The sequence below is a fragment of the Chrysemys picta genome, chromosome 20, assembly GCF_011386835.1.
Source record: "Chrysemys picta bellii isolate R12L10 chromosome 20, ASM1138683v2, whole genome shotgun sequence".
Taxonomy (NCBI): domain Eukaryota; kingdom Metazoa; phylum Chordata; order Testudines; family Emydidae; genus Chrysemys; species Chrysemys picta.
Genome location: NC_088810.1, coordinates 18,122,894 through 18,145,266, shown reverse-complemented (window position 1 = coordinate 18,145,266; position 22,373 = coordinate 18,122,894). Strand labels below are relative to the sequence as shown.

Here is a 22,373-nt window from a genome sequence, read left to right as displayed (position 1 = left end):
CTGGTAACTGACAAGCAGATCATCCAATAAAAAAGCTTCGGAGGCCAGGATGACATCATACCCAACCAATCATAGCTCACAGGAGGCGGGATGAGGGGGGCGGGATACGGAGACGAGACAGATGGGGCAAAGGGCCAATGGAGAGTGAGGCAGGAGCAGAACGGGCAGGGCAAAACTTGGGAATGACGAAAACTGAGCGGGACCAATAAGAGACGGAGAGGAGGCCGTGGGGCGGGGACCCAAAATAGGGGGCGGGGTGAGGCGGGTCTTGGCTGTAGCGGGGGCAATTTCATTGGCTGCCCTGAGCTCGGTGGCGCCAGGTCCCGCCCCTGACTTGAGCAATGGCCTTGGTGTGAGGGCGGGGACTAGCGTGAGCCGCGCCGGCCAGGCCTGGGGCCCCGCCCCCACATCGCTTCGGGACCCGCCCCCGAGATCCCACCACTGCCCCCCCCCGCCGGGACCCGCCGCCACATCGCCCCGGGACCCGCCCCCGGGATCCCACCACTGCCCCCCCCCGGGACCCGCCCCCACATCGCCCCGGGACCCGCCCCCGAGATCCCACCACTGCCCCCCCCCCGGGACCCGCCTCCACATCGTCCCGGGACCCGCCCCCCCACATCGCCCCGGGATCCGCCCCCGGGATCCCACCACTGCCCCCCCCCGGGACCCGCCTCCACATCGTCCCGGGACCCGCCCCCCCACATCGCCCCGGGATCCGCCCCCGGGATCCCACCACTGCCCCCCCCGGGACCCGCCCCCCCACATCGCCCCGGGACCCGCCCCCGGGATCCCACCACTGCCCCCCCAGGACTCCCCCCCACACACATCGCCCTAGGACCCGCCCCCGGGACCCCCCCCACATCGCCCTGGGACCCGCCCCCGGGATCCCACCACTGCCCCCGCGGGACCCGCCCCCACATCGCCCCGGGACCCGCCCCCGGGATCCCACCACTGCCCCCCCGGGACCCGCCCCCACATCGCCCCGGGACCCGCCCCCGGGATCCCACCACTGCCCCCCCGGGGACCCGCCCCCACATCGCCCCGGGACCCGCCCCCGGGATCCCACCACTACCACTGCCCCGCTGGAACCCGCCCCCCCACATCGCCCCGGGACCCGCCCCCGGGATGCCACCACTGCCCCCCCGGGACCCGCCCCCACATCGCCCCTGGACCCGCCCCCGAGATCCCAGCACTGCACCCCTGGGACCCGCCCCCCACATCGCCCCGGGACCCGCCCCCAGGATCCCACCACTGCCCCCCGGGACCCGCCCCCACATCGCCCCGGGACCCACCTCCGGATTTTGTGACTCAGCAGAATTGTTCACTGTGTTACCCCATGTAAAACTGTCTGTAGGTACTAGGGTTGCATGGGTACAACTAAGGACATAATTATCCCACAGAACCCTTATTACATACATTGGTGGAAGAAGGAAAGAAATCCATCTTGACAACAAGATTGGTTGAGTTCAGAAGAATGCGAGTTAAGTGAAATGACTTTTTTTCCTATCAAACCTGCTCAGTAGAAAATCACTGAGATGACAATATTTACATTGCAGAGTAGAACTAGGGAGGTGGTGGAGTCTCCTTCCTTGGAGGTTTTTAAGGCCCGGCTTGACAAAGCCCTGGCTGGGATGATTTAGCTGGGAATTGGTCCTGCTTTGAGCAGGGGGTTGGACTAGATGACCTCTTGAGGTCCCTTCCAACTCTGATATTCTATGATTCTATGATCCCCACCACTGCCCCCCCCGGGACCCGCCCCCCACATCACCCGGGACCGAACCCCGGGATCCCCTGGGACCCACCACTGCCCCTCCGGGACTCTCTGGGACCTCCCACATCACCCCGGGACCCCCCCACACATCATCCTGGGATCCACCATTGCCCCCCAGGACATGCTCCCCACATCCCCCAGGGACCCAGCCCCCAGGAACCTCTGGGACCCACCACTGCCCCCTCCGGGACCGACCCCCCACATCACCCTGGGACCCACCACCACCACCCCAGGATACACCCTCACATCAGCCTAGAACCCAGCCCCTCCATATCACCCTGGGACCTACTGGTGCCACCCCCCAGGAACCTCTGGGACCCGCCCCCCACATCACCCCAGGACCTGCCAGGACTCACCCCACACATCAGGACCTGCCTCTTCTCCCCTGGGACCTACCCTCCAGGACTCTCTGGGACCCACCCCCTCAGAACCGCCCAGTCCCCCATCACCTCAGGACCTCCACCCCCCCATCACTCTGAGTGTCATACAGTTTGTGTCTTCTGCGGTCAACGCTGAGTCCTCCTGTCCCTGGGAATTTGGGATGGGTCCAAACTTGGATGAAAATGATGTTTGCACAGTTAATGTGTAACCCTGTTAATGGCTGTTGTCAACATGGTTCTCATCCTAGTTTGAATATGGTTCTTTAATCCAGCCCCTCTTTATGCCCTTGGGGACAGCTAGAGTCTGAATTTAGGCCCCAAAATGTAGATTTTTGTTTAGATTAAGGGGGAATTTGCACAATATAATATAGCTAGAAATAGGCTCCTCCAGCTGCATTTAGGAACTGAATTTCGTGCAGATGTGGTTGCTCCATCTCAAAAAAGATAGATTGGAATTGGAAAAGGTTCAGAAAAGGGCAACAAAAATGATTAGGGGTATGGAACAGCTTCTGTACGAGGAGAGATTAATAAGATTGGGACTTTTCAATTTGGAAAAGAGACGACTAAGGGGGGATATGATAGAGGTCTATAAACTCATGACTGGTGTGGAGAAAGTAAATAAGGAAGTGTTATTTACTCTCTCTCATAACACAAGAACTAGGGGGTCACCAAATGAAATTAATAGGCAGCAGGTTTAAAACAAACAAAAGGAAGTATTTTTGCACGCAACACACAGTCGACCTGTGGAACTCCTTGCCAGAGGATGTTGCGAAGGCCAAGACTATAACAGGGTTCAAAAAAGAACTAGATAAATTCTTGGAGGATAGGTCCATCAATGGCTATTTGCCAGGATGGGCAGGGACGGTGTCCCTAGCCTCTGTTTGCCAGAAGCTGGGAATGGGCGACAAGTAATGACTCACTTGAAGATTACCTGTTCTGTTCATTCCCTCTGAAGTACCTGGTATTGGCCACTGTTGGAAGACAGGATACTGGGCTAGATGGACTTTTGGTCTGACCCAGTATGGCTGTTCTTATTTTCTTACAAATGTTCAGGGATGTTTGGATCCAGGTTCTTCAGCTAAAAGCAGGGATGAAATTGAAGGGAAAATGCTATGCTCCCAGGCTCCACCCTCAAACTAAGCCTGCCCATTTGAAGTGCCACAACGAGGTGCTACTCACAATAAATTGTGCAGCCCTTCCCAATATAGTTTTATTGTTTTATGCACTCTGCAGCACAGCGGGAGGAGTTGATCATCATCCATCAACTTTCCTGCATTCTTTGCACAGCAATGAAGTAGTTCACAGCATTGCCAGTGAAACAATCACCATTAGGTTTCAGAGTCAACAGTCTACTGAGATTAATTGAGACAAGTGACATCTCTCAGAGGGATTGTTTCAGGCTGGCTGCAGGGTCGGGTAGAAAGCACTGCGGTGGTTTACACTTGGTTCACAGTTTGATGATTCTGTTTGCGACTAGAAGCTTAATTTTGGTTTTTGAACAAAAACGGGTTTGTTGGAGAACAAGGTGATGAAAAAAGTAGGCCAAGCCAGCCCACTTCGATCCTCTTTGTCATCCTTGTAAGAAAAGTCAGTGAAAACAAATGTTTAAGAATCTTGCTCTGCAGGGTTACCCTCTCAACCACAGCCGCCTGGGGCTGACAAGAGGAGGGTTAAACGCAAAGCCTACGAGTGACAGGTTCATCTTTGTGCAGTGCCGAGCACAATGGGGCTCTGGTCCGCGAATGAGGCTCCAAATGCGCCTAGATCATTACTGAGAAAAGGAGACTAGCAGTGTGTTGGGGTTGCTATTTCCCCCCTAGAGATCAGGGCAGCTCCTCCGTGGGCCCCTTGGCTTTGGCTGTCTGGTAATCCTTTCCTGTATTTGGGCCAGGACCAGGGATGGGCGGGGAGGATTCAGGTGGCTTTATGCTGCTTTTGTGCTTCTCCTACTGTGAGGCGGTGCAGCCTTTGGGCTGTTCTAGCTTGCGCCCTGCTCCCCATGGACCCCGGAGAACAGGGCAGCGGGCCCCAGCCGTGCTCCCAATCCACCCTCTGTACTGAGGGCTGGGAGCAAGACCAATGCAGAGGCCTTATGCTAGCTGCACCCCAGCCAAGGCACCACCCAGGGAACACCTCCCCACCAGGCCCTTCACACCTAGCAACTACCATCCAAGAGGAAGGAAATCCCCCCCCACCCCCCTGCAGGGAAGCAGGACAAGAACCCCAGCTAGAGAACAAAGGTGTCCCTGTGAATACTCCCTGAGAGCCTGGAAGGGGCCCAGTACAAGGCTCCCACAGGCATCTAGTTGGGCTGGATTTGCTGCAGCGAGAGAGACCGGGAACGCTAATGCCGAAGGCCCAGTTTCAGTCTGAAGGCCACAGGCCTGTTGCGGTAGGTCCTGGGGGCCTGGCCCACTAATGGGGTCACTCTCAAGGGACTGGTTACACGCTGGGACATAGCCCGGACCTTGGGACTCCGGGACAAAGAGGTTTAAAACGCCTTTGGCGTCACGCCTGGGCATGAATTCGCATCCCTCCCGCAGCAGCATTCTCCGCTGTTTCAAATGCCCCGCGAGTAACATTCAAGCACTCCCTGTTGCTCCTTTTGACGTTTGCTACCCACCGGCCCCATTAGCAGAGCTGTGCTGAATGCAAACCAACCAAGAGCTCGCTTAGACACTCGGAGTTCTGCCTCTCTCTAGTGGCCTTGAGTGCGGAGTGTGACATTAAACAGCGGACGCAGGAGCGGCATGAACAAATCAAGCCAGGAAGACGTGTTTAACCATCCCGCTTATACCTGGCACTTGCATCTTCTTTTTAGTAGCGAGGTTCTTGTCTTTAACCAAGGCCGAGTTGTCCAAAGCACGAAGATCATTTAGCTTGTAAATACTTTGGGGGAAGGGACTGTCTTTTTGTTCGGCGTCGGCACAGGCCTAGCTGGCCCTGAGTGGGAATTCCAGGGTGTTACCGTAACACACGTAATATATAACTAGAGAAATCAGCTGGAAAACCCCGGTTAAGTCCCAGTTAGTCCTTCCTCTAGTCTCCCGGCCCTTGAACTTCCCCTGGTAATGTGGCTTCCCTAATTCCTCTTCTGCTGCTCGGAAATGCTGCTCCCTGAGGTTCAGCTTAAATTTCCCTTTGCTGAAGGACTCCAGGCATCTGAAGAAGTGGGTTTTTTACCCACGAAAGCTTATGCCCAAATAAATCCGTTCATCTTTAAGGTGCCACCGGACTCCTCATTGCCTTTGCTGAAGTGAAGCCACTCTCTGCAAGGCACTTGGCATGACGCACTAGGGCCACTAGATGCCACTCTTGACACATTTTGCAGAGACTTTTACAGGCTTGGCTACTGTGGGTTGCACTGCACCAGGGTCAGCAGCCTACATTTTCGCCAGGCATTCTGGGCAAGTGCAGCTACCCAAGTGGCAGACTCCCCAGTGCAGGAGATTGCTGACAGTGGAGGACAATGCTAGTTCTGCCGTGAACTTTAAATCCAGGCTTCTGGCCAGCCAAGCAGCAATAAGACCTCTCCCAGAAGACACATGTGCTCTCAAAGTCACCTCCAAGAACAGGGCTGGTGGGAAGATCCAAGCAGAAGGTCTTTGAACAGGGAAACAAGTCAAACTGACTCTTGGCTGGGTTTCTTTTTCAGCAGAAGCTTTATTGGGCCAGGCCAGGCTGATGGGAAGGGGATTAGCGTTCTCACCTTGCTATAAGCATGATGCTGCTTCACCCCACAAAGTGCTTCCCCATGGACTTGCCTGAGTGAGTTTCATTCATTCATTAGTGCCAATCCATGACTGACACCTCCATCCAATCTGTAGTTACTCAAGGCCTCTTTAGCAACCACAGAGCTGGGCAGAGTCGCTGATTTCAGGGGGAGAGGCAATCATACAGTTTTTCCGTTGGCCTTCAGCTCTCACACCACCTTCAAAGGGCCCACACGCTGCCATCTCCTCCTCCAGATCTCATCAGGAAATACCTGCTCACACAGCATGAAGAAAATCAGTGGAACTCCCTGCTGCAGGAGATCAGGACATTAGATATGGTGGCTGGGTTTGAAAAGGAGGTGAACAATTTTATGACCGACGCAGGCTACGCTGAGGGAATCGACTCTCACGTTCCAGGGCAAGAGCTGATTGCCATGAGGGTCCGGCAGGAATTTCTGCCTCCTGCTCAGAATGACGCAATAGGCCAGGTGCATTTGGGGAATCTTTTTAACCTTAATTCATCATTTGTGCTGGCTTTTATACCAGTGCAAAGTGGGTACAAAACTCCCGGTCACTTTGCAATGCTGTAATGAATGCACAAGGTATAGGGCAGCAGAAAATTCTGGTGCAGCTATCAAGCACCAGCATTAGGAGTGACGGGCGTGATCCTTCCTTCGTCTGTGTGCACGGGACCATGCTCCGATGCCTTTTAGAGGTAGCGGGCTTAGCTTAATGGACCGTCCCTCTAGTAGGTTCAAATTCTAGCTGAGTTAGCCTGTTGTGGTAGCTAAACGTGAATTCCACGCAGCAGGCGGGGTGAGGGTTTCTCAAAGAAAACTTTAAAAATCCAGGCTCTGCATGGTCCCCTAGCCCTTCTTCTCCAATCCATGGCCAAAATTCCACCCCCGCAAACCCCATTTTTATGCACAGGATGGTAGAGCTGTTGGAATATTTCACCAGAATTTCCAAATTCCTTATTTCAATTAAAAAAAAAAAAAAGCTGACACGTTTTCACAAATTCTCCCTCCACCTTCATTTTGCAACTGACTCTAGAGCTGGGTCAAGATTTGGACAGAAATTTGACCAAAAAAAAAAATGCCCCCAAAATTAATTTTCCCCCATTCTACCTGACTGCTTCACTTCACCCCAGACATGGCTGCATTTCTGTGGCACTGTACAGAAAGCAAAGCAGCTTGGGATTATAACAATAGGCCCTGAGCCTGCAAACACATACACGCTTTACTACTGTGAGCAGGCCTGTTGAACTCAACAGTATGTTAATAAGAAGACCTAGCTCTTATGTGGTGCTGTCTTCAGTAGATCTCAAAGCACTTTACAAAGGAGGTCAGTATCATTATCTCAATTGTACAGATGGGGAAACTGAGGCACAGAGCGGAGCAATGACTTGCCCAAGGTCAGCCAGCAGCTCAGTGAGCAAGCCAGGTATAGTCCTGAGTCCTAAAACAGGGCACTAGCTACTACGACACACTGCTTCCCTACAATAGAGTATCGTTAAAGAAGTACAGACATCCCTAGTGTGAATGCAGCCATATCGGTATAAAGAGGCTTTTTACTGGTATAGTGATTCCGGTATAAGCCGTACTGTTATAAGGCACTGTTATACTCATGGCACTGGGTCCACTCTTGCAACAAATAGTTTTACCGTAAATCAGACCCCTTAACTGATAGATTGTACAAAACGTGTGTCTAGAACAGGCCTTAGTGCACTGGTTCCCAAACTGGGGTTCATGAAATGTTACAGGGGAAAAATTCCCTAATGGGGGACAGAGCTGTCCCTAGTGACCCCGGGCAGCCCGGGACCAGCAGCCCAGAGCCCCTGGACTTCCAAGAGCTAAGCAGATCAAAGCAAGCATCTCTATCACACCAAGGAGATTTAAACTTCAAGACTCCTTATAAGAAATGGAAAGGGAGGTGGACATTTTTTGCTGTTTTTTAAATTAAATAAGCAGCTAGTATTGTTTTTAAAATATTATGAACAAGAAGTTTAAGCTTTGTTGTAACATGCGTTGTTTGCCTGGACTGTTCAAGACCTGAATGCTTGTGTAGGAGGAACTCTTTGAGTTGGCTTCTTAAATACCTTCCTGCTGTTTCACATCTGATACTCCTTGATGAAACATAGGAGCCTTGTCTTAGAACAGGCTTCTTCAAAGTGATACAAGCTACGCAAGTGAGATCTTGGAAGAGTGTGGCCATTTTCATAATGTAATAAAAATAATCATTAATAATAAATAGAAGAACAGGAGTACTTGTGGCACCTTAGAGACTAACAAATTTATTAGAGCATAAGCTTTCGTGGACTACAGCTTATGGACTACAGTCCACGAAAGCTTATGCTCTAATAAATTTGTTAGTCTCTAAGGTGCCACAAGTCCTCCTGTTCTTCTTTTTGCAGATACAGACTAACACGGCTGTTACTCTGAAACCTAATAATAAATAGTGTGTAATAAGCATGTCATAAAACAAATGGTATATTTCCAAGATCACTGCTTTTATAATTTATACTCAGGTAAAGGAGAAAATCCCTGGAAATATTCATTTTTAGGAGGGGGTTCGCGAGACTTGACATTTTAGAGAAAGGCATTCACAGGTCGTTAAAGTTTGGGAACCACTGCTCTAAGTGGAAAAGAGAATTCAGCCTAATTATGAACAGGGACGGCTTCAAATGCACTCAGGGGTCAAGGTATTTGTAAAATACACCCCAAAGGATGGACTCATGACCCCACTTGAAAGCAAATCAACCGAGCATGGAGCTTTTCAATAAAGGACATTTACTTTGTGGATAACATATCAACACAAACAGGTACAGGCTGAGGTATCCGAGAAAAAACTTTGGTATAAAATGTACATGTCTTTAAAATGTTTACAGGCAAAGAGACTTTGGTTAGTTAGCACAGTCAACAAAGAAGAAACGAAGAAGAAACATTCAAGTGAATATATAGCAATGCACTGCTTTTCACACATGGTCACAGCACGCTACCAACGGGAAAGGAAGGAAAGGGCTGGTCGAGTTTGGCGTCACGTATTATTTGTGAGAGGCTCCCGGTGGGGTCATTGCTTGGTTGGGTGTTTTGTGAATCGATGCTGGTCGGCCAAAAAGAGAAAAAGGAATTCAACGACAGAATTCAGATTTAGGTTTGGGGACGGTGGCGGTGTGTTGCAGTGGGATGACGCAGGGCCCCGTTCTGGACAGCGATCAAAAGGAACAGACGCCCCCCAGCAGCAGCGGCACGGATCCAGGAGGCTCCTTGGCAGGACGGCTATGCTCAGTCAGGGGGCTAGTCCCATTCCCACCCACCTTAAGGCCCCCCGTATGTTACCACTGTGGCACAAAGAGGCCTGCTTGTAACTGAGAATCAGACCCACCGTTCTGTACGAATCCGTGCCGCCGGCCACAGCCAGAACGTGGCATCGGGGGAAGGAAGGAAGGAAGGGGCGTCACAGCAGTTGTTTGCATTGTGCACAGATAGGAACGGATGCTCAGAGCTGCTACTATATTCTTCCCAATTCCCCACTGTGGAGAAGAGGCCAGGCTGGGCTGCAATGAATATAAAGGGGATTCTTGACGGAGGCTGCTGGACCCAGCCAGACCCCGTGGTTCGCTCTGGCTGGTTTCTGCCAGTTCTGCAGCAGAGATGTGCCAGGGGCTGGCTGACAGAGACACCTCTCAGAGCTGGACTGCAGTAGTGGGTGAGAATCTTACCAATGCCCGATTCACAAGAGGGCACAGAGAGCTTCCAAAGCCTTTCCCTTTTATCCCCATACTGCCACCAGCAGAGTCCTGCGAAGGGGAAACGATTCCCCTGACCAAGACCAAGAGGCAGGGCATCAAGGTAAAATCAGCAGGTCTCGGGATGATGGTATCTAACATCACAAGTTTAGGGATGTGTGTGTGTGTGTGTGTGTGTGTGTGTGTGTGTGTGTGAGTGTGAGAATTGTCCAGGTCTTTTCTTTGGCTCTTTGATGTTGCCAATTCCAGTGTGAAACTGGAGGTTAAAAGAGGTGCCCTTTAGCCTCCCAAGTGGCAGACAAGGCCGCTGCTTGAGAGACACCAGTACAGAGTGGGCGAGGTTCATGTCCTTAGAATCACCAGCATTTCCCAGCAACTGGGATTACGGGAGAGAGACTGGAATTTCCAGTGGAGTCTAAGGGAGTTAGGCACTCAGCTCGCACCGCCAGTCAATGAGATGCCCCAAAGCTCCTTTGAGAGTCCCAGCCAGCCAGTCAAAGGGCCAGAGGGAAATCGGGGTGCTAAAGAGAGCGGGAACCTGGACCCGAACAGCTCTGATCCTTGGGGATCCCCGTCTCGACCTTCCCGGCTTGTGGTGAAGTAGCTCGGGCAGAATAAGGCCCTGCCTGAAACTCAGTCAAAGTCCCTGAGCAGAACCGTTTCAAAGCGCTGGATTGTTTCCTGCTCCCAGGGGATTGTCTGTGTTGGCGGCCGGCTGCTGTCTCACCTGGTTCCACATGGAAGCACCCACAACGGGCTTGTGTAACCCAAGCCAACCGGAGCTCCCTGCCCCGCCCCAGAGGCCAGACCGTGCATAGAGTTTCAGCAGCCTGCTGGTCTCTCTGAGCCAATGGATCTGGGGCAAATCCTGGCCCCACGGAAGTCACTGGCAAAACTCCCATTGATTTCACCGCTCATTCTCTAATTCAGGCAGGGGCAGCTCGGGCTTTTAGATCCAGCAGTTCTGCATTCGCTCGTGACCCACCGAGGGACACCGGTAGGCTAGGAACGCTCCTGAGAAATCTCCCAAAGGGGCCTGGATTTCATTCGGCGGCAGGGCAGAGGGTTTGGGTCTGAGGGATGCTGATCCGGCCCCAGCCGTGTGAGGTGTGCTCCTTGCTCTTAAGGGAATGTTGAGAGACTGGCCCCAGGGGAGTCAGAGAAGCGACTGCAAGAACGTGTTGTGTTCTTGCTCAGCAGCTGTGCTCCCTGTGTGCATTCAAGCGCATAACTGCTGAGCCGAGGGGCAAAGGTATGTTTTTAATGCTCCCCATTGCCCTGCAGGCTGTGGGGGACGGAGCCAGGTTCTAGGCTGGCTCGGGCCTCATCAATAGTTATTTCCTAGGTTGCAGTTGCAAATCTCCCCCCCAGATCTAGGAACCAGAAGGAGCTAGCAAAGATCCTAGGTGCTCGTGCAGCCAAGGAAACGTGCGCTGGCTGGAATGACACCGAAGCATGCTGTGCAATGGAGACAGCGGAGCCGCCCAGAGCAGGGTTTTTAGCTGGCAGAGGTTTTGTTACCAGGGCTGATTCCCAATTCGAAGTGAACCCAGTTTGATTCTCAGAGCCCAGGAGGAGTTTGCAGCACTGACAGCTTGTGGGGAAACACCTTTGCCCCGAAGGACGTTTCTTGCTCAGTTAGAGGTGCGGGGAGGGGGAAACTAGCAGAAAAAATAATCTTTGGATCTTTTCGCAAAGCCTTGTAAACCAATCCTGTATTTATCATGGCTCCGATCCGGCCCCACCATCCTGCTTTTACAGAGAGTCACTCCTTAGCAGAACAGCACCGGTCTGTCCCACTGTTACAGGTGTCTCACTAAAGTGCATTATATTGGTAACATCCAGAGAGCAGGGGACCGTGGGGAATGTCACAGAGTCGTTGTCTCGGTTAGGACAGATGACGCATGTAGCTCACGTCACCAGCTCTGCAGGGAGGGAAGCAGCTCCTGGCCCACGCAGGGTGACAGTCCGACACCACAGAGTACTTCCAGAGACAAGCCATGCAAAAAAATATCTCTCTCTAAATATAGCTATCGACACACGCACGCAGGCCCACCTAGGTGCCCACACGGAGACTCCTTGCAAAATCTTTGGTATCTTTGGTGCAAGAGACAAAGTGAGGTAGAAATTTGCCGCGGTTTGACAAAACAATAGAGTCGCACGAGACATATGGGGACAAATTTGGGTGAGGAGCGGCTGGGCAGGCAGCAGGATACGGACACCTGGGCTGTCTCGCGGTGGGGACGGCGTTCAGACAGCCAAGGGGAGATGGAGCCAGCTAAGTCCCGGCCGGGTCTGATGTGTTCATGCAGAATCCGGGGCAGGGTTTTCTAGGTCAGATCCTTCCTTACGTGTAACTGACTCCAGGAGTTGGGGGTGGATTTCCCAGGGCCCTGGAGTAGCAGGTGGATGGGGCAGAGCCGGCTGGGGAAACGAGCATCGCTCCAAAGAAGCAGAGGCTCTGGCCTGTACTATTTATCCGAACGAGTGCGCCCCGCGTGGGGAGCGCTGAGGCCTTTCAGCCCATCCACGTGGTTATTGATTTGCGACTGTGGTCGTCCCAGCTTGGGATCAGCCCCGCTCCACAGGAACGGAAGCCTGGCAGCACCGCACGGGAGGGGTTAGTGGAGATCATTAAGGACAGGCTGCTTCTCGCTCACTCCTTTCCACCCAGAAGCTTCAACTGTTTGACAAACCGCTCGGATCTGAGCATCACGGGGCAACCGCAGGTGCGATTTTGAAACCAGTTCACTTACACTGGTGCACCTTCGCGTGTGGACGCTCTTGCCTGGCTTTAAGCCTGACCTACAGCGGGTTTAGTTTGGCCTGATGTGCCAGCTAAACCAGGTTGAACTGGATAGAATGTGTCCACACGGCCGGCGGCGGGGGTGTGTGTGTGTGTGTGTGTACACGAACACACAAGCCCTGAATTCCATCTGCATTGTGTAGAAGCAGGCAGCATGCCTGCCAAGCAAAGATCTCAGGTGCTGGGGTAGCCGAGGGAAATTGGCTCAGGTTGCAATCCCCTCCTGCAGCCATGCCACCCTGTGGAAAACGGGGTTCCCACCCATTGGAGGGACCCTGGCAGCTGATCGGCCACAGTGACACTGGCGCCAGCCCCGTCTTACAACAGCACAACGTGTCCGCCACCAACGTAGCGACGCTGGTGCAGGTGAAAGCCGCCCCCAGCCCCCGGGGAGTTTGGGGATGAACGTCAGCGGTGCCAGGATTTCAGTCCTGCCCCGGGCACGTGCTCTCGACTCCCAGCAAGGGGATCCCGTTCGCCTTAGACATGGTCTCAGGGCATCACCTTGCCCCGCCACCCGCATAGATACCACGGCGATGGGCACCTTACCAAGCCTTACTCGGACTCTTATTCTATTCGTTGCTGTATCCCGCTTCCCCTTGAGCGCCACCGATAGAAAACCAGACGCTCATGGCTGGAAACTTCCTGCCTAATCTAGCCCCAGCTGAGAGCCCGGGATGGCCACCTCCAATATTCTTATCCAATCTGCATTCTGGGGCCCAGGTGTGATGAGTTTGCTGGGCCCCAGCCCCATTCCCACCGGGGTCCCCAGCCCTTTTCATTGCCCACTTCGTGGGCCAGCCTGGCAGAGAGCCGAAAGATCGGGGCGGGGGGACACCACTGGAGACCAAACTCCCCTCTCCTTGCTCTGAGTGGATCCCACCAGGAAGCACCCGGCAGGGTGGTGTGGGGCCAGCTTCCCTGCCCATACTGTGGGCACAGCCTCCCCCTTAGCCAGGAAGCCGACGGGGAGCTCAGCTGTGCAGCCCGTTGGGACGCTGGTTGCTAAAAGCTCAGCTCTGATCCCCACCTTTCATCCGCCCTCCAAGCTGCCCGGGTCTCTCTGCCTTCGCTCCCCCTCTGCCCTCTGGGGAAGCTGCTCCCGGCTGAGCCAGAGCCCGGCTCAGTCCCTCTCATCCTCAGAGGAGGGAAAGGTCAGGGGCTGCTTCAAAGCCCTCCCCAGCCCTTTGAGTCGCCGCATCTCCAAATGCAGCCCCGGCAGACAGGGCCTGAGGTCTGGGGGCCGTGTGGGGTGCTGGGTGGGGGGGGTCAGTTCCATAGAGGGCAGCAAAATCCCGCTGCGCCGTGCCGAGCTGCTGCGTCCGGCGAAGGCTACGCTGGGTCCTGCCCGGCCTGGCTGCGGCTCAGCTCCCCCCCAGGGTGTCTGTCATGCACAGACAGGCGGGGGGCAAATTAAAAGAAAAAGCGTTGCCACCTCCCCGAAGCAGGGGAGCCGCTCCGGACCCCAGCGAGGCGCAGGGGGAATTTGGCTGGCGACTCCAGTGGGGGCAGGGTGGGGACGCTGGGAGGCGAACCAAGGAGGATTTTGAAAGCACCAGGCCTTAGCTATGAAGTCGAGCGCCAGACCTGAACCCTCCCAAGGCTCCCAGGGGGGTTGGAGCCGGTTTTCTGGTCTGTCCCAACTGCAGCGTGACGCTCCCTAGCTTAGGCCTCAGCCCAGCGGCTAGCAGGGCAGGGAGGAGGGGGTGTTGTTAGTGGCTCCCCCTCTTTGGAACCTCACTCCGGGCCCAGTCCTATAAGTGCCCCACAAACCCAGAGCCCCCCTTGACTTCCAGGGGTGCTACGGCCCCATTCCTTGGAGGCTCTGCGCCTGGGGAGCTTTCAGGATGGGTTTGGTTCATCTACATGCCCAGGCCTCTCCAACACACCAGTTCCCTCTAGGCCTGGCCCCTCCATCGCGCAGAGATTGCCCATGGCTCTTATGGGCCCAGAAAACCCCCCTGGGCCCACAACCCACAGAGGCATCCATGGAAGGGACACAAGACAGAAGACCCCCCTTGATTTTTCCAAGCATCCTGGTTGTGGGGAGGAGGGGTCAAGCCCCGCCCCGGCTGCAGTGCATAGCGAGCAGGAGACCCCCCACACACACACTGTTCTGATTCGGTCGTGCACCGTGAGTGCATCAGCACAGGAGTGTTTCACACTCACTTTGCACGGGTGGAAGTGACAGCAGAATCAGGACTTGTGATTTCAAAGCACCAAGGCTCAGATCCTCAAAGGCATTTAGGTGCCTAACTCCCCACAGCAAACCAATGGGAGTTGGGTGCCTATATGCCTCTGAGGATCTGGGCTTTAGATCATAGAGCTTAGCAAGCTGTCATCTGATGCTATTGGGCTGTCCACATGGGACAGGACCACAAGGGGGGCTGGGTACAGGGTGCTGGGTACAGAGCACCGGGCTGCCAGCCATCCCTCCCCCGCAGAAGGGACCGGTCATATTCCCAGAGATTTGCTGTTTAAACTGAAAGGCTCCCTGGGAAAACCTCCATATGCGCCCTGGGGAGAAGCCACCCGGGGAGCCGCATCACGAGGTGTGATTTGTAATCCAACATTCCCCCCGCCCAGCACTGAGAATCCCCACCTCCCACAGGTGTTAACAGGAGCTGCAGCTGTTCAGCTCCACGCACTGAGTCCAAGGCGCCATTTGTACAGTGCCTTGCACAGTGCCGAGCAGGAGGACAAGGCCGTCCTCTCTGAGCGTAGCAGCAAGTTGAATGCACTTTGCACCTGTGCAAACAGCAGCACAAGGTGCTGGGCATGGGGGAAATCAGGCTCACTCAGAAACAGGCTCATAGTCTGGACACTTAGGCCAGAAGAAGAAGCAGGTTTGTCTACACAGGAAAGTTAATCCAGATTAAGGTAGAGCATGAATTTAAAGCAGAATAGATATCCTGGAGTACCTTACCTGTAGATAAACCCTTAATTAAGTTGCCCAAGATCATTTTGATGGATTGATTTTACTGCCAGTCAGTGACACAGGGGGAACCAGGCTGGGGGAATGTCCCATTCGCCTTGGGACTTCTGACCCTGAAACCAATCATATCCCGGAGGCAGGCTCTCCAGAGCACCTTTCCTCTCAACACTTGACAGACACTGGCTCATTCAGCGTCCCAGCACCCCAGTGAGATAGGGCAATTGTAAGGGCTCTGACAGGTGGGGAAACTGAGGCACGGGACCGCTGTGCCCCAAGGTCACACACCAAGTCAGTGGCAGAGTCAGGAACAGAACCCAGGGCTCCTGATTCATCAGTTTATGGTGACATTGCTAGAAATCTTGTAAGAGCCATGTGTAGAACCCAGGAGTCCTGGCTCCCAGTCAACTAATCTATCAATTAGATTGCATTTCCCCTCCAAGAGCCAAGAACAGAACCCAGGAGTCCTGATTCTAGGCTATTGTTCTAACCGCTAGACATCACTCCCCTCTCAGAGCCAAGAACCAAATCCAGGAGTCCTGGCTCCCAGCCATAGCTCTCCCCACTTCCCCACACCACCGCTCCCCTCTCAGGGGCACAAATAGGACCCAGGAGTCCTGGCTCTGCGTCTCACCTCTGGGCAGCACCGCCTTCCCCCAAAGGAAACAACCACGGGCTCCATCATCAAGGGGAAACAAATGCTTTTTAAAGAGCCACAACCTCCCCCAGGCGCCCGAATCTTCAGCCAGGTGCTTCCCCTGCCTCCCAGGCAGTTATTGGAATCAAGGGGGGGCCCAGCTCCCCAGCCAGTGCCAATCAGTCTGGCCCCATTTACCCCAGCTGAGGCGCTTGCCTGTGATTATTTAAACTCAGCTCCGCAGCTGGGGTAAATCAGCGTTGCTGCATTGGAGTCAGCGGGGCCAGATCCCCAGCTGGGGTAAATCAGCAAGGCCCCACTCAGTGCAAAGGAGCTGTTTCATGTTAGCTAAGGATCTGGGCCTGGTGGGTTCTGTTGAAACAGCTGAAAAAAAAAAAAAAACTCGGGCAGGGGAAGGGTAAAGAAACCACCAGAGAGGAGAAATTAAAAACAACCTCCCTCCCACCCCCCGACACCCCATCAAACCCCACCCAATCGACACCAGCCTGGCGCGGTGCCCCCTGTCCGGCGCCCTGGCTTCCCCTCAGGCTTTGGTGCAAGTGACGGCAGAGGAGGTGTGGGTGCCCGAGGCCGGGGGGCGCCCCTCTTCCAGCCACTTGTCCAGGCTGCGGCGCCGTGCGTTCATGAAGAAGTTACTGACGGTGGAGAGCTCCAGGCCCAGCTGCTGGGCGATGGTGACCTGCAGGTCCTTGGAAGGCCGCTGGTTCTCATGGAAGATGGCGTGAAGCGTGCGGCGCTGGATGTCCGTGAAGACCAGCCGGTGCCGCTTAGGGACGTGGTTTCTGTCGGCTTTGCTTTGCTCTTGCTCTTTCCTTTTGCAGGCTGCGGCAGAGGGAGAGAAGAGGAGACGCGGTCAGAGAGGCGGGGAGCGGCTGCCCAGAGGTGCTGGAGCTGGGCGTGCGGGTGGGTTTAGTGCCAGGGAACCAGCCCAGCCAATAACCCCAGAGACTGGAATCCTCCCGCTACCCCCAGCCCTGACGAGCTTCCCACACGCTGCTTGGAGCCCCCGGCCCCACTCCTGATCCTCAGCCCCAAGCTCAACTTGGGGGGACCTGCCCCACTGGATTAGCACAGGGGCTTCTCCAGCTGCTAAGAAACCCTGCAGCAAAGGGCTATCCTGCCCCACGGGAAGTTTCCTCCTGCCCCGCATGTGGAACTTGCCCTGAAGGAAGAGGGTGCCTGCCCTAGCAAGGGAGGCCTGATCCCCTGGCAGGGGACGGGAATTTCATCCAGCCCTGATCCAGGATTCTGTAACCACAAGACCAACCTTCAGGGCTCATAGGGACTGCCCGTTTGGATCCGAACCAAGGTCCAGGTAGCTGCTGTCCTACCTCCCACAGGGGCCAGTACCAACTGCTTCAGAAGAAGAGGTCAGAACCTGGCAGTGGCAGATGGGGGAATATAGGGGATATAAGGAGACTCACCCCCGGCGTTAGGTCATGTCCCAGTCTCCTTCCTCCCTCCTCCAGGGACGAGTCTCCTTTGCCCTGCCCCTTGTGCCGTCATTTACACCAGTGCAAACTTCTATCACACAAGTCCCCAACTGGGCTCAGGTCCCCGGGGTGCCGGGTGCCACACGGACACCCAGCGAGAACCAGGCCCTGCCCCAGCAACCCACACCCTACGAGTTTCCCCTAATTGTCAGCTCAGCTGCAGAGAGTGAACGTGAGCTCAGGAGATGTCAGGATGACCCAGAACAACCACCGCGGGTGGGCCGGGGGCAGAAGTGAGACAGACAGAGATTGAATTTGTCCCAACAAACAGGTCTCCTGATATAACGCAAGGGCTGAGTTCAGATCACGCCTGTTGAGCCAGAGCTGTGTGAGACTGGACCAGAACCGGCGTGAGACATTAGGCCTAACTGGTGGACAAAATAACCCCGGAGACTGGAATCCTGAGGGGAGTTGTTCTAACGTGGGGCCTCGCAGGCCTACCCCAGTTAGGAGCTCAGCTGCTGAAAAGCAGGTAAAATGAACACACCGGGGGGCAGAGCGTTGAAGCTTGCCCGCCCACCGCCCGTGCTCTGTGGATGGACGGAGGCCTTGTGGCTTCGGAGATGCCAACGCGGTATCCTTCACCAGGGCTGAGATCACTCCATGCTAAAGAAAATTAGAGACGCCCCAGTTAGAGCTCTCGGTTCCCTGGAGTAGGCCAGCCTTGCCCGTCTATCCATCTGCGCCAGTCTGGTGCGTCTTTTGCTCTTGACACAACCTACGCCGATACCACACGGACACAGCTGGACCCTAAGTAATCACATTGACTTGTGCCAGTCCTAGCTACCAAGGCTGCTACTCCGGCTAGCTTCTAAAACACAGAACCCGGTGAGCGCCGCCAGAGGGCCTGCCGACCATTTAAAGGGCTACCACCCTCTCCCGCCACACACCACGTAACCGCAGCCTGACGCAGGTTGTAGCAGCCTCCCCGCCCGCTCCGGGTGAGTAACCACCGCCCGGCTTCAGGTAGGGTGTCAATAACCGTTCACAGCTAAGGAAACCAATAATGCACGAGAACCGCCACTTCATTTCGCTAGAGCCTCGTCCAACCGCCCGCCCGCCATTAATATTGCATCAGGCACTTCAGGAGGCGCGTTTGGGATGATGGATGGGCTGGGCCAAGGGAGCCCAGTGATGGAGCAAGAGGCCGGCATGGGCGGGGGGGGGAAGGGGGAGGCTGAGATGTTAAATGCTGCTATATTCAGCCACAGATCCTCGGTCCAGTGCTTCATGGGCTCCTGGATCGATAGGGCCCAGCTAATCATAGAAGATCAGGATTGGACGGGACCTCAGGAGGTCGTCTAGTCCAACCCCCTGCTCAAAGCAGGACCAATCCCCAACTAAATCATCCCAGTCAGGGCTTTGTCAAGCCGGGCCTTAAAAATCTCTCAGGAAGGAGATTCCACCACCTCCCTAGGGAACCCATTCCAGTGCTTCACCACCCTCCTAGTGAAATAAAGACATGCTGCAACCCAGCGAGGCCAGCTAAGCACTGACGACTCCGTATCGTACAGCTGAGGCTAGGGGACGTCAGGCAAACGTCTGATTGACGCCGAGGGTCACCGGGCAGCTGTCCCTTTTATCTGCTACGCCTCTTCTTTACCCTAGTATCTGAGCGCCTCGTGATCATTAATGGCCGGATCCTTCCAACCCCTCTGTGAGGCAGGGCAGGGCGATCACCCGCATTGTGCAGATGGGGAAACCGAGGCACGGAGCGGCCAAGTGACTTGCCCAAATCTGTAGCAGAGCAGGGAATGGCACAGAGCAGGCCTGGGCCCTAACTACTGGACCAACCTGAAGGTCATTCAACCAACCCTGTTCCAAGGCTGGCTCTGGGAGCTGGGCTCAGCTGTCCTCGGACCTGGTTTAGCTGGGACTGAGAGCCCAGTGGCCAGACGTGCCAGAAGTCTGGGCCTCAGTCAGTCGCTAGAGGATAAAAAGGGGACTCTGTAGTTGCCAGCAGGAGAACTGCAGAGGGAGGCTGCAGCTGGGCTGAGAGCAGCTGGCGGGGGTGGCTATGAAGATGACAAAGGCCCGTTAGAGACGCAAATTTCTCTGCAGCTGACAGAATCACCTGACTCCAGGAGCTGGGACCTTACGCACTAAACGGCCCGGGAGCTGGCGACGCTGCCCCGCATGCCAAGCACACCCACCCAGAATGCACCTGCTGGTCTAGCCAGTGTAAGCGGGGCCGGCTGAAAGCCCCACCGATTTTCACCTGCTTCCGTTGGTCAGCTTTGACGTTTGTGGAGCTTCAAGGCCTCAGGATCTGGCTGTGGGTTAACGACTGGTGAGGATCCTAAATCCCCTGTTAGTGTGAAACAGCAGGAGAGTGCTGTTCATTGCAAACCTGGCCCCGGCAGCCGCTGGTGTTTGGTTCTGGGGGAGTTAGGGGGTGTCTTCAACACCGGGGTTCTGCCTGAGACAGCCAGCCCTCAACCAGAGCCCTGCACATGCCTCTGTCAGCCCTGGCAGTGTACCATGTGATGCAACACCCCCTGTCCGTCCGTCCCCTGTCCCCCCACCTCCTGCCCTGTGCACCCACCAGGCCAGCTGTACAGACATGCCTCTCCCCAAGTGGCACCGCTGTACAGCGATGATCTATGGCTCTGTCTTACGATTGTGAAACATGAGGGCCCTGCCTTCCCCTCCTCCAGTTCCTTCCGTGCCCCCCGCCCCCAACCAGCCCCCACCCCACCCCCGCTCCCCGCCTGGCTCCTCATCTGGGGCTGCACGCTGATAGAAAATATTGATCAGATCCAAGCAGCGCGTCTGCAAACAACAGCCTATTTCGCGTTAACCCTTGCCGGGCCGGGCTTCAAGCGGCCACGGATGGCATTTGCAGGGGTGGTGGTGGTGGGGGGGTCGGGGTTTGCTCAGCAGCCCTGGGGGAGGTTTGAAAGGAGCATAGTCTCCGTCAGCAGGGGACTGGAGACCTAGGTACGCTGGTTCAGATTAAGCCCCTGCTCTGTCGGTTAGAACCCAAATCTCCCACTGAGATTGCAGCGGGTTCCAGAGTTAAGCAGAATGGGGCAGTTCCCACGGCTCACGCCTCCTGGAGCTCTTGTTTCAGGCTGGCTGCAAACTCTGGCAGGCATCAGTCCCATTTCCAAGCTTTTCTTCCTTCCTGCTCCCTTCAAGCGATGGCAGGCGCTGGGGCCCATCACCCCTCTGCCTTAACCCAGCCCCGAGGGGCTGATTCGAGCCAAAGCAGCTGTTCTAGCGCACGGGGCAGCCACGACCCTGTCACCATCCCACAAAGTCAAAGAGGCCCCGAATAGATCGATAGCTATTTTGTGTGTGTGTGGCGGGGGGAGGGGGATGTCTCCTGTCTTAGTACATAAAGACCCCACCCAAGACACGGTCTGACACAAGATGGGTGTCAGCCACAGAAATTCAGATGCAGGCTTTGAACCCCCTCAAACTTTGACGGGGAGGAGTTTGGATCCAGGATGGGCAGGGGGTGATCCTGGTGACAACCCCTAGTTCTAATGAGTAACAACGGGACGATAGGACTTGTCTGCCTGGTCTGGATCGGTCTCCTCCTAGACAAGCGACCCAGCCTTCCTGCAGCGACCAGCCTCACCGGCTTCAAAGAAAGAGAATGCCCAGGGGACAAGATTTTGTTTTCAGGACATCTTCCATCAGAAGATCTCAAAGCCCTTTGCAAAGACACTCCCTCCCCCCCGCCTTTTGTGTCTTGCTCTTGTTAAGAGCTGATCACAACCCCAGTCTCACTCCCCCCGTTGCTTGCTCCCCCTCTCCCACCAGTATATTCCCCACCTGCTCTCATAACAGCTCTGCTGGCAATGTCACAATGTGCCCATAGCAGGAAATTCACAAGACGGCTGGATTGGCAGAAAATTAAAGGCCTGATTTTTCCCAGGCATTGGGCATCTGCAACTCCCCCTGGGTTTGGCAGGAGCTAGGGGGAGACTCCCCTGAACGAGTCACATCTTCTTTCTGTGCCTCAGTTCCCCAGCTGCTAAAATGAGTATAATAACCCTTCACTTGTCTGTCTAGACTTCAGGGCAGGGACGGGGCTGGGCACCGCCTGGCATGACAGGTCCCTGATCTCAGTCACTGTGTGTCTGGGCAGCGCCCGGCACGTCAGGGCCCCAATCTCAGTTACTCTGTGTCTGGGCAGTGCCCAGCACGTCAGGACCCTGATCTCAGTTACTCTGTGTCTGGGCAGCGCCCGACGTGACGGGGCCCCGATCTCGGTTACTCTGTGTCTGGGCAGCGGCCAGCGTGACGGGGCCCCGATCTCAGTCAGGGCTTTGAGCTCCCCTCCAGTTTCCTTAAAAAAAAAAAAAATTATATATATATATATATATATAGAGAGAGAGAGAGAGATATACCTATCTCATAGAAGTGGAAGGGACCCTGAAATGTCATCAAGTCCAGCCCCCTACCTCTACTAGCGGGACCAAGTACTGATTTTTTCGCCCCAGATCCCTAGAGTGGCCCCCTCAAGGATTGAACTCACAGCCCTGGGTTTAGCTGGCCAATGCTCAAACCACTGAGCTATTCCTCCCCACATTTCATGGCTCACTGACTTCCCCATTTCACGGGTGTGACCGAGAGGGGGCTTTTGGCCCTAAGATTCCAGGCTGGGATCAAGATGCCTAAATGCTTTAGGTGCCCAAATCCTATTGGGTCAGCTCCAGGCACCCTACCGCTGCAATTGGCCTAAAGGACCAGAGCAGCCTGTTCTCTTGGTGCCCCACGTGCCAGAGAGGGGTGGGGGTCCGGCACGTCGTCCCTGCTCTAGTCCTTGTACCCAGGCACCAGGACAGAGGTGCCGGGAGTGGAGCAGGTGACATAAGGGTTAGGACCTGTCGACGGCCCAGACAAACGCAGGCAGTGAGG

General features: G+C 55.1%; 1 protein-coding gene across 2 annotated transcripts in view; it reads right to left on the bottom strand.

The window, feature by feature from the left end:
- Positions 1-11,249: 11,249 nt before the first annotated feature.
- Positions 11,250-22,373, bottom strand: part of LOC101937837 (hepatocyte nuclear factor 6-like) — a 37,698-nt gene continuing 26,574 nt past the window's right edge. The window contains exon 2 of one of the 2 annotated variants that reach the window (XM_005293804.4): positions 11,250-16,830. In XM_005293804.4, coding sequence (XP_005293861.3) covers positions 16,532-16,830 — 299 coding nt within the window. In that variant the 3' untranslated portion in view covers positions 11,250-16,531. The remainder of the gene's footprint in view (positions 16,831-22,373) is intronic. The other variant, XR_010593997.1, reaches the window with a different exon arrangement.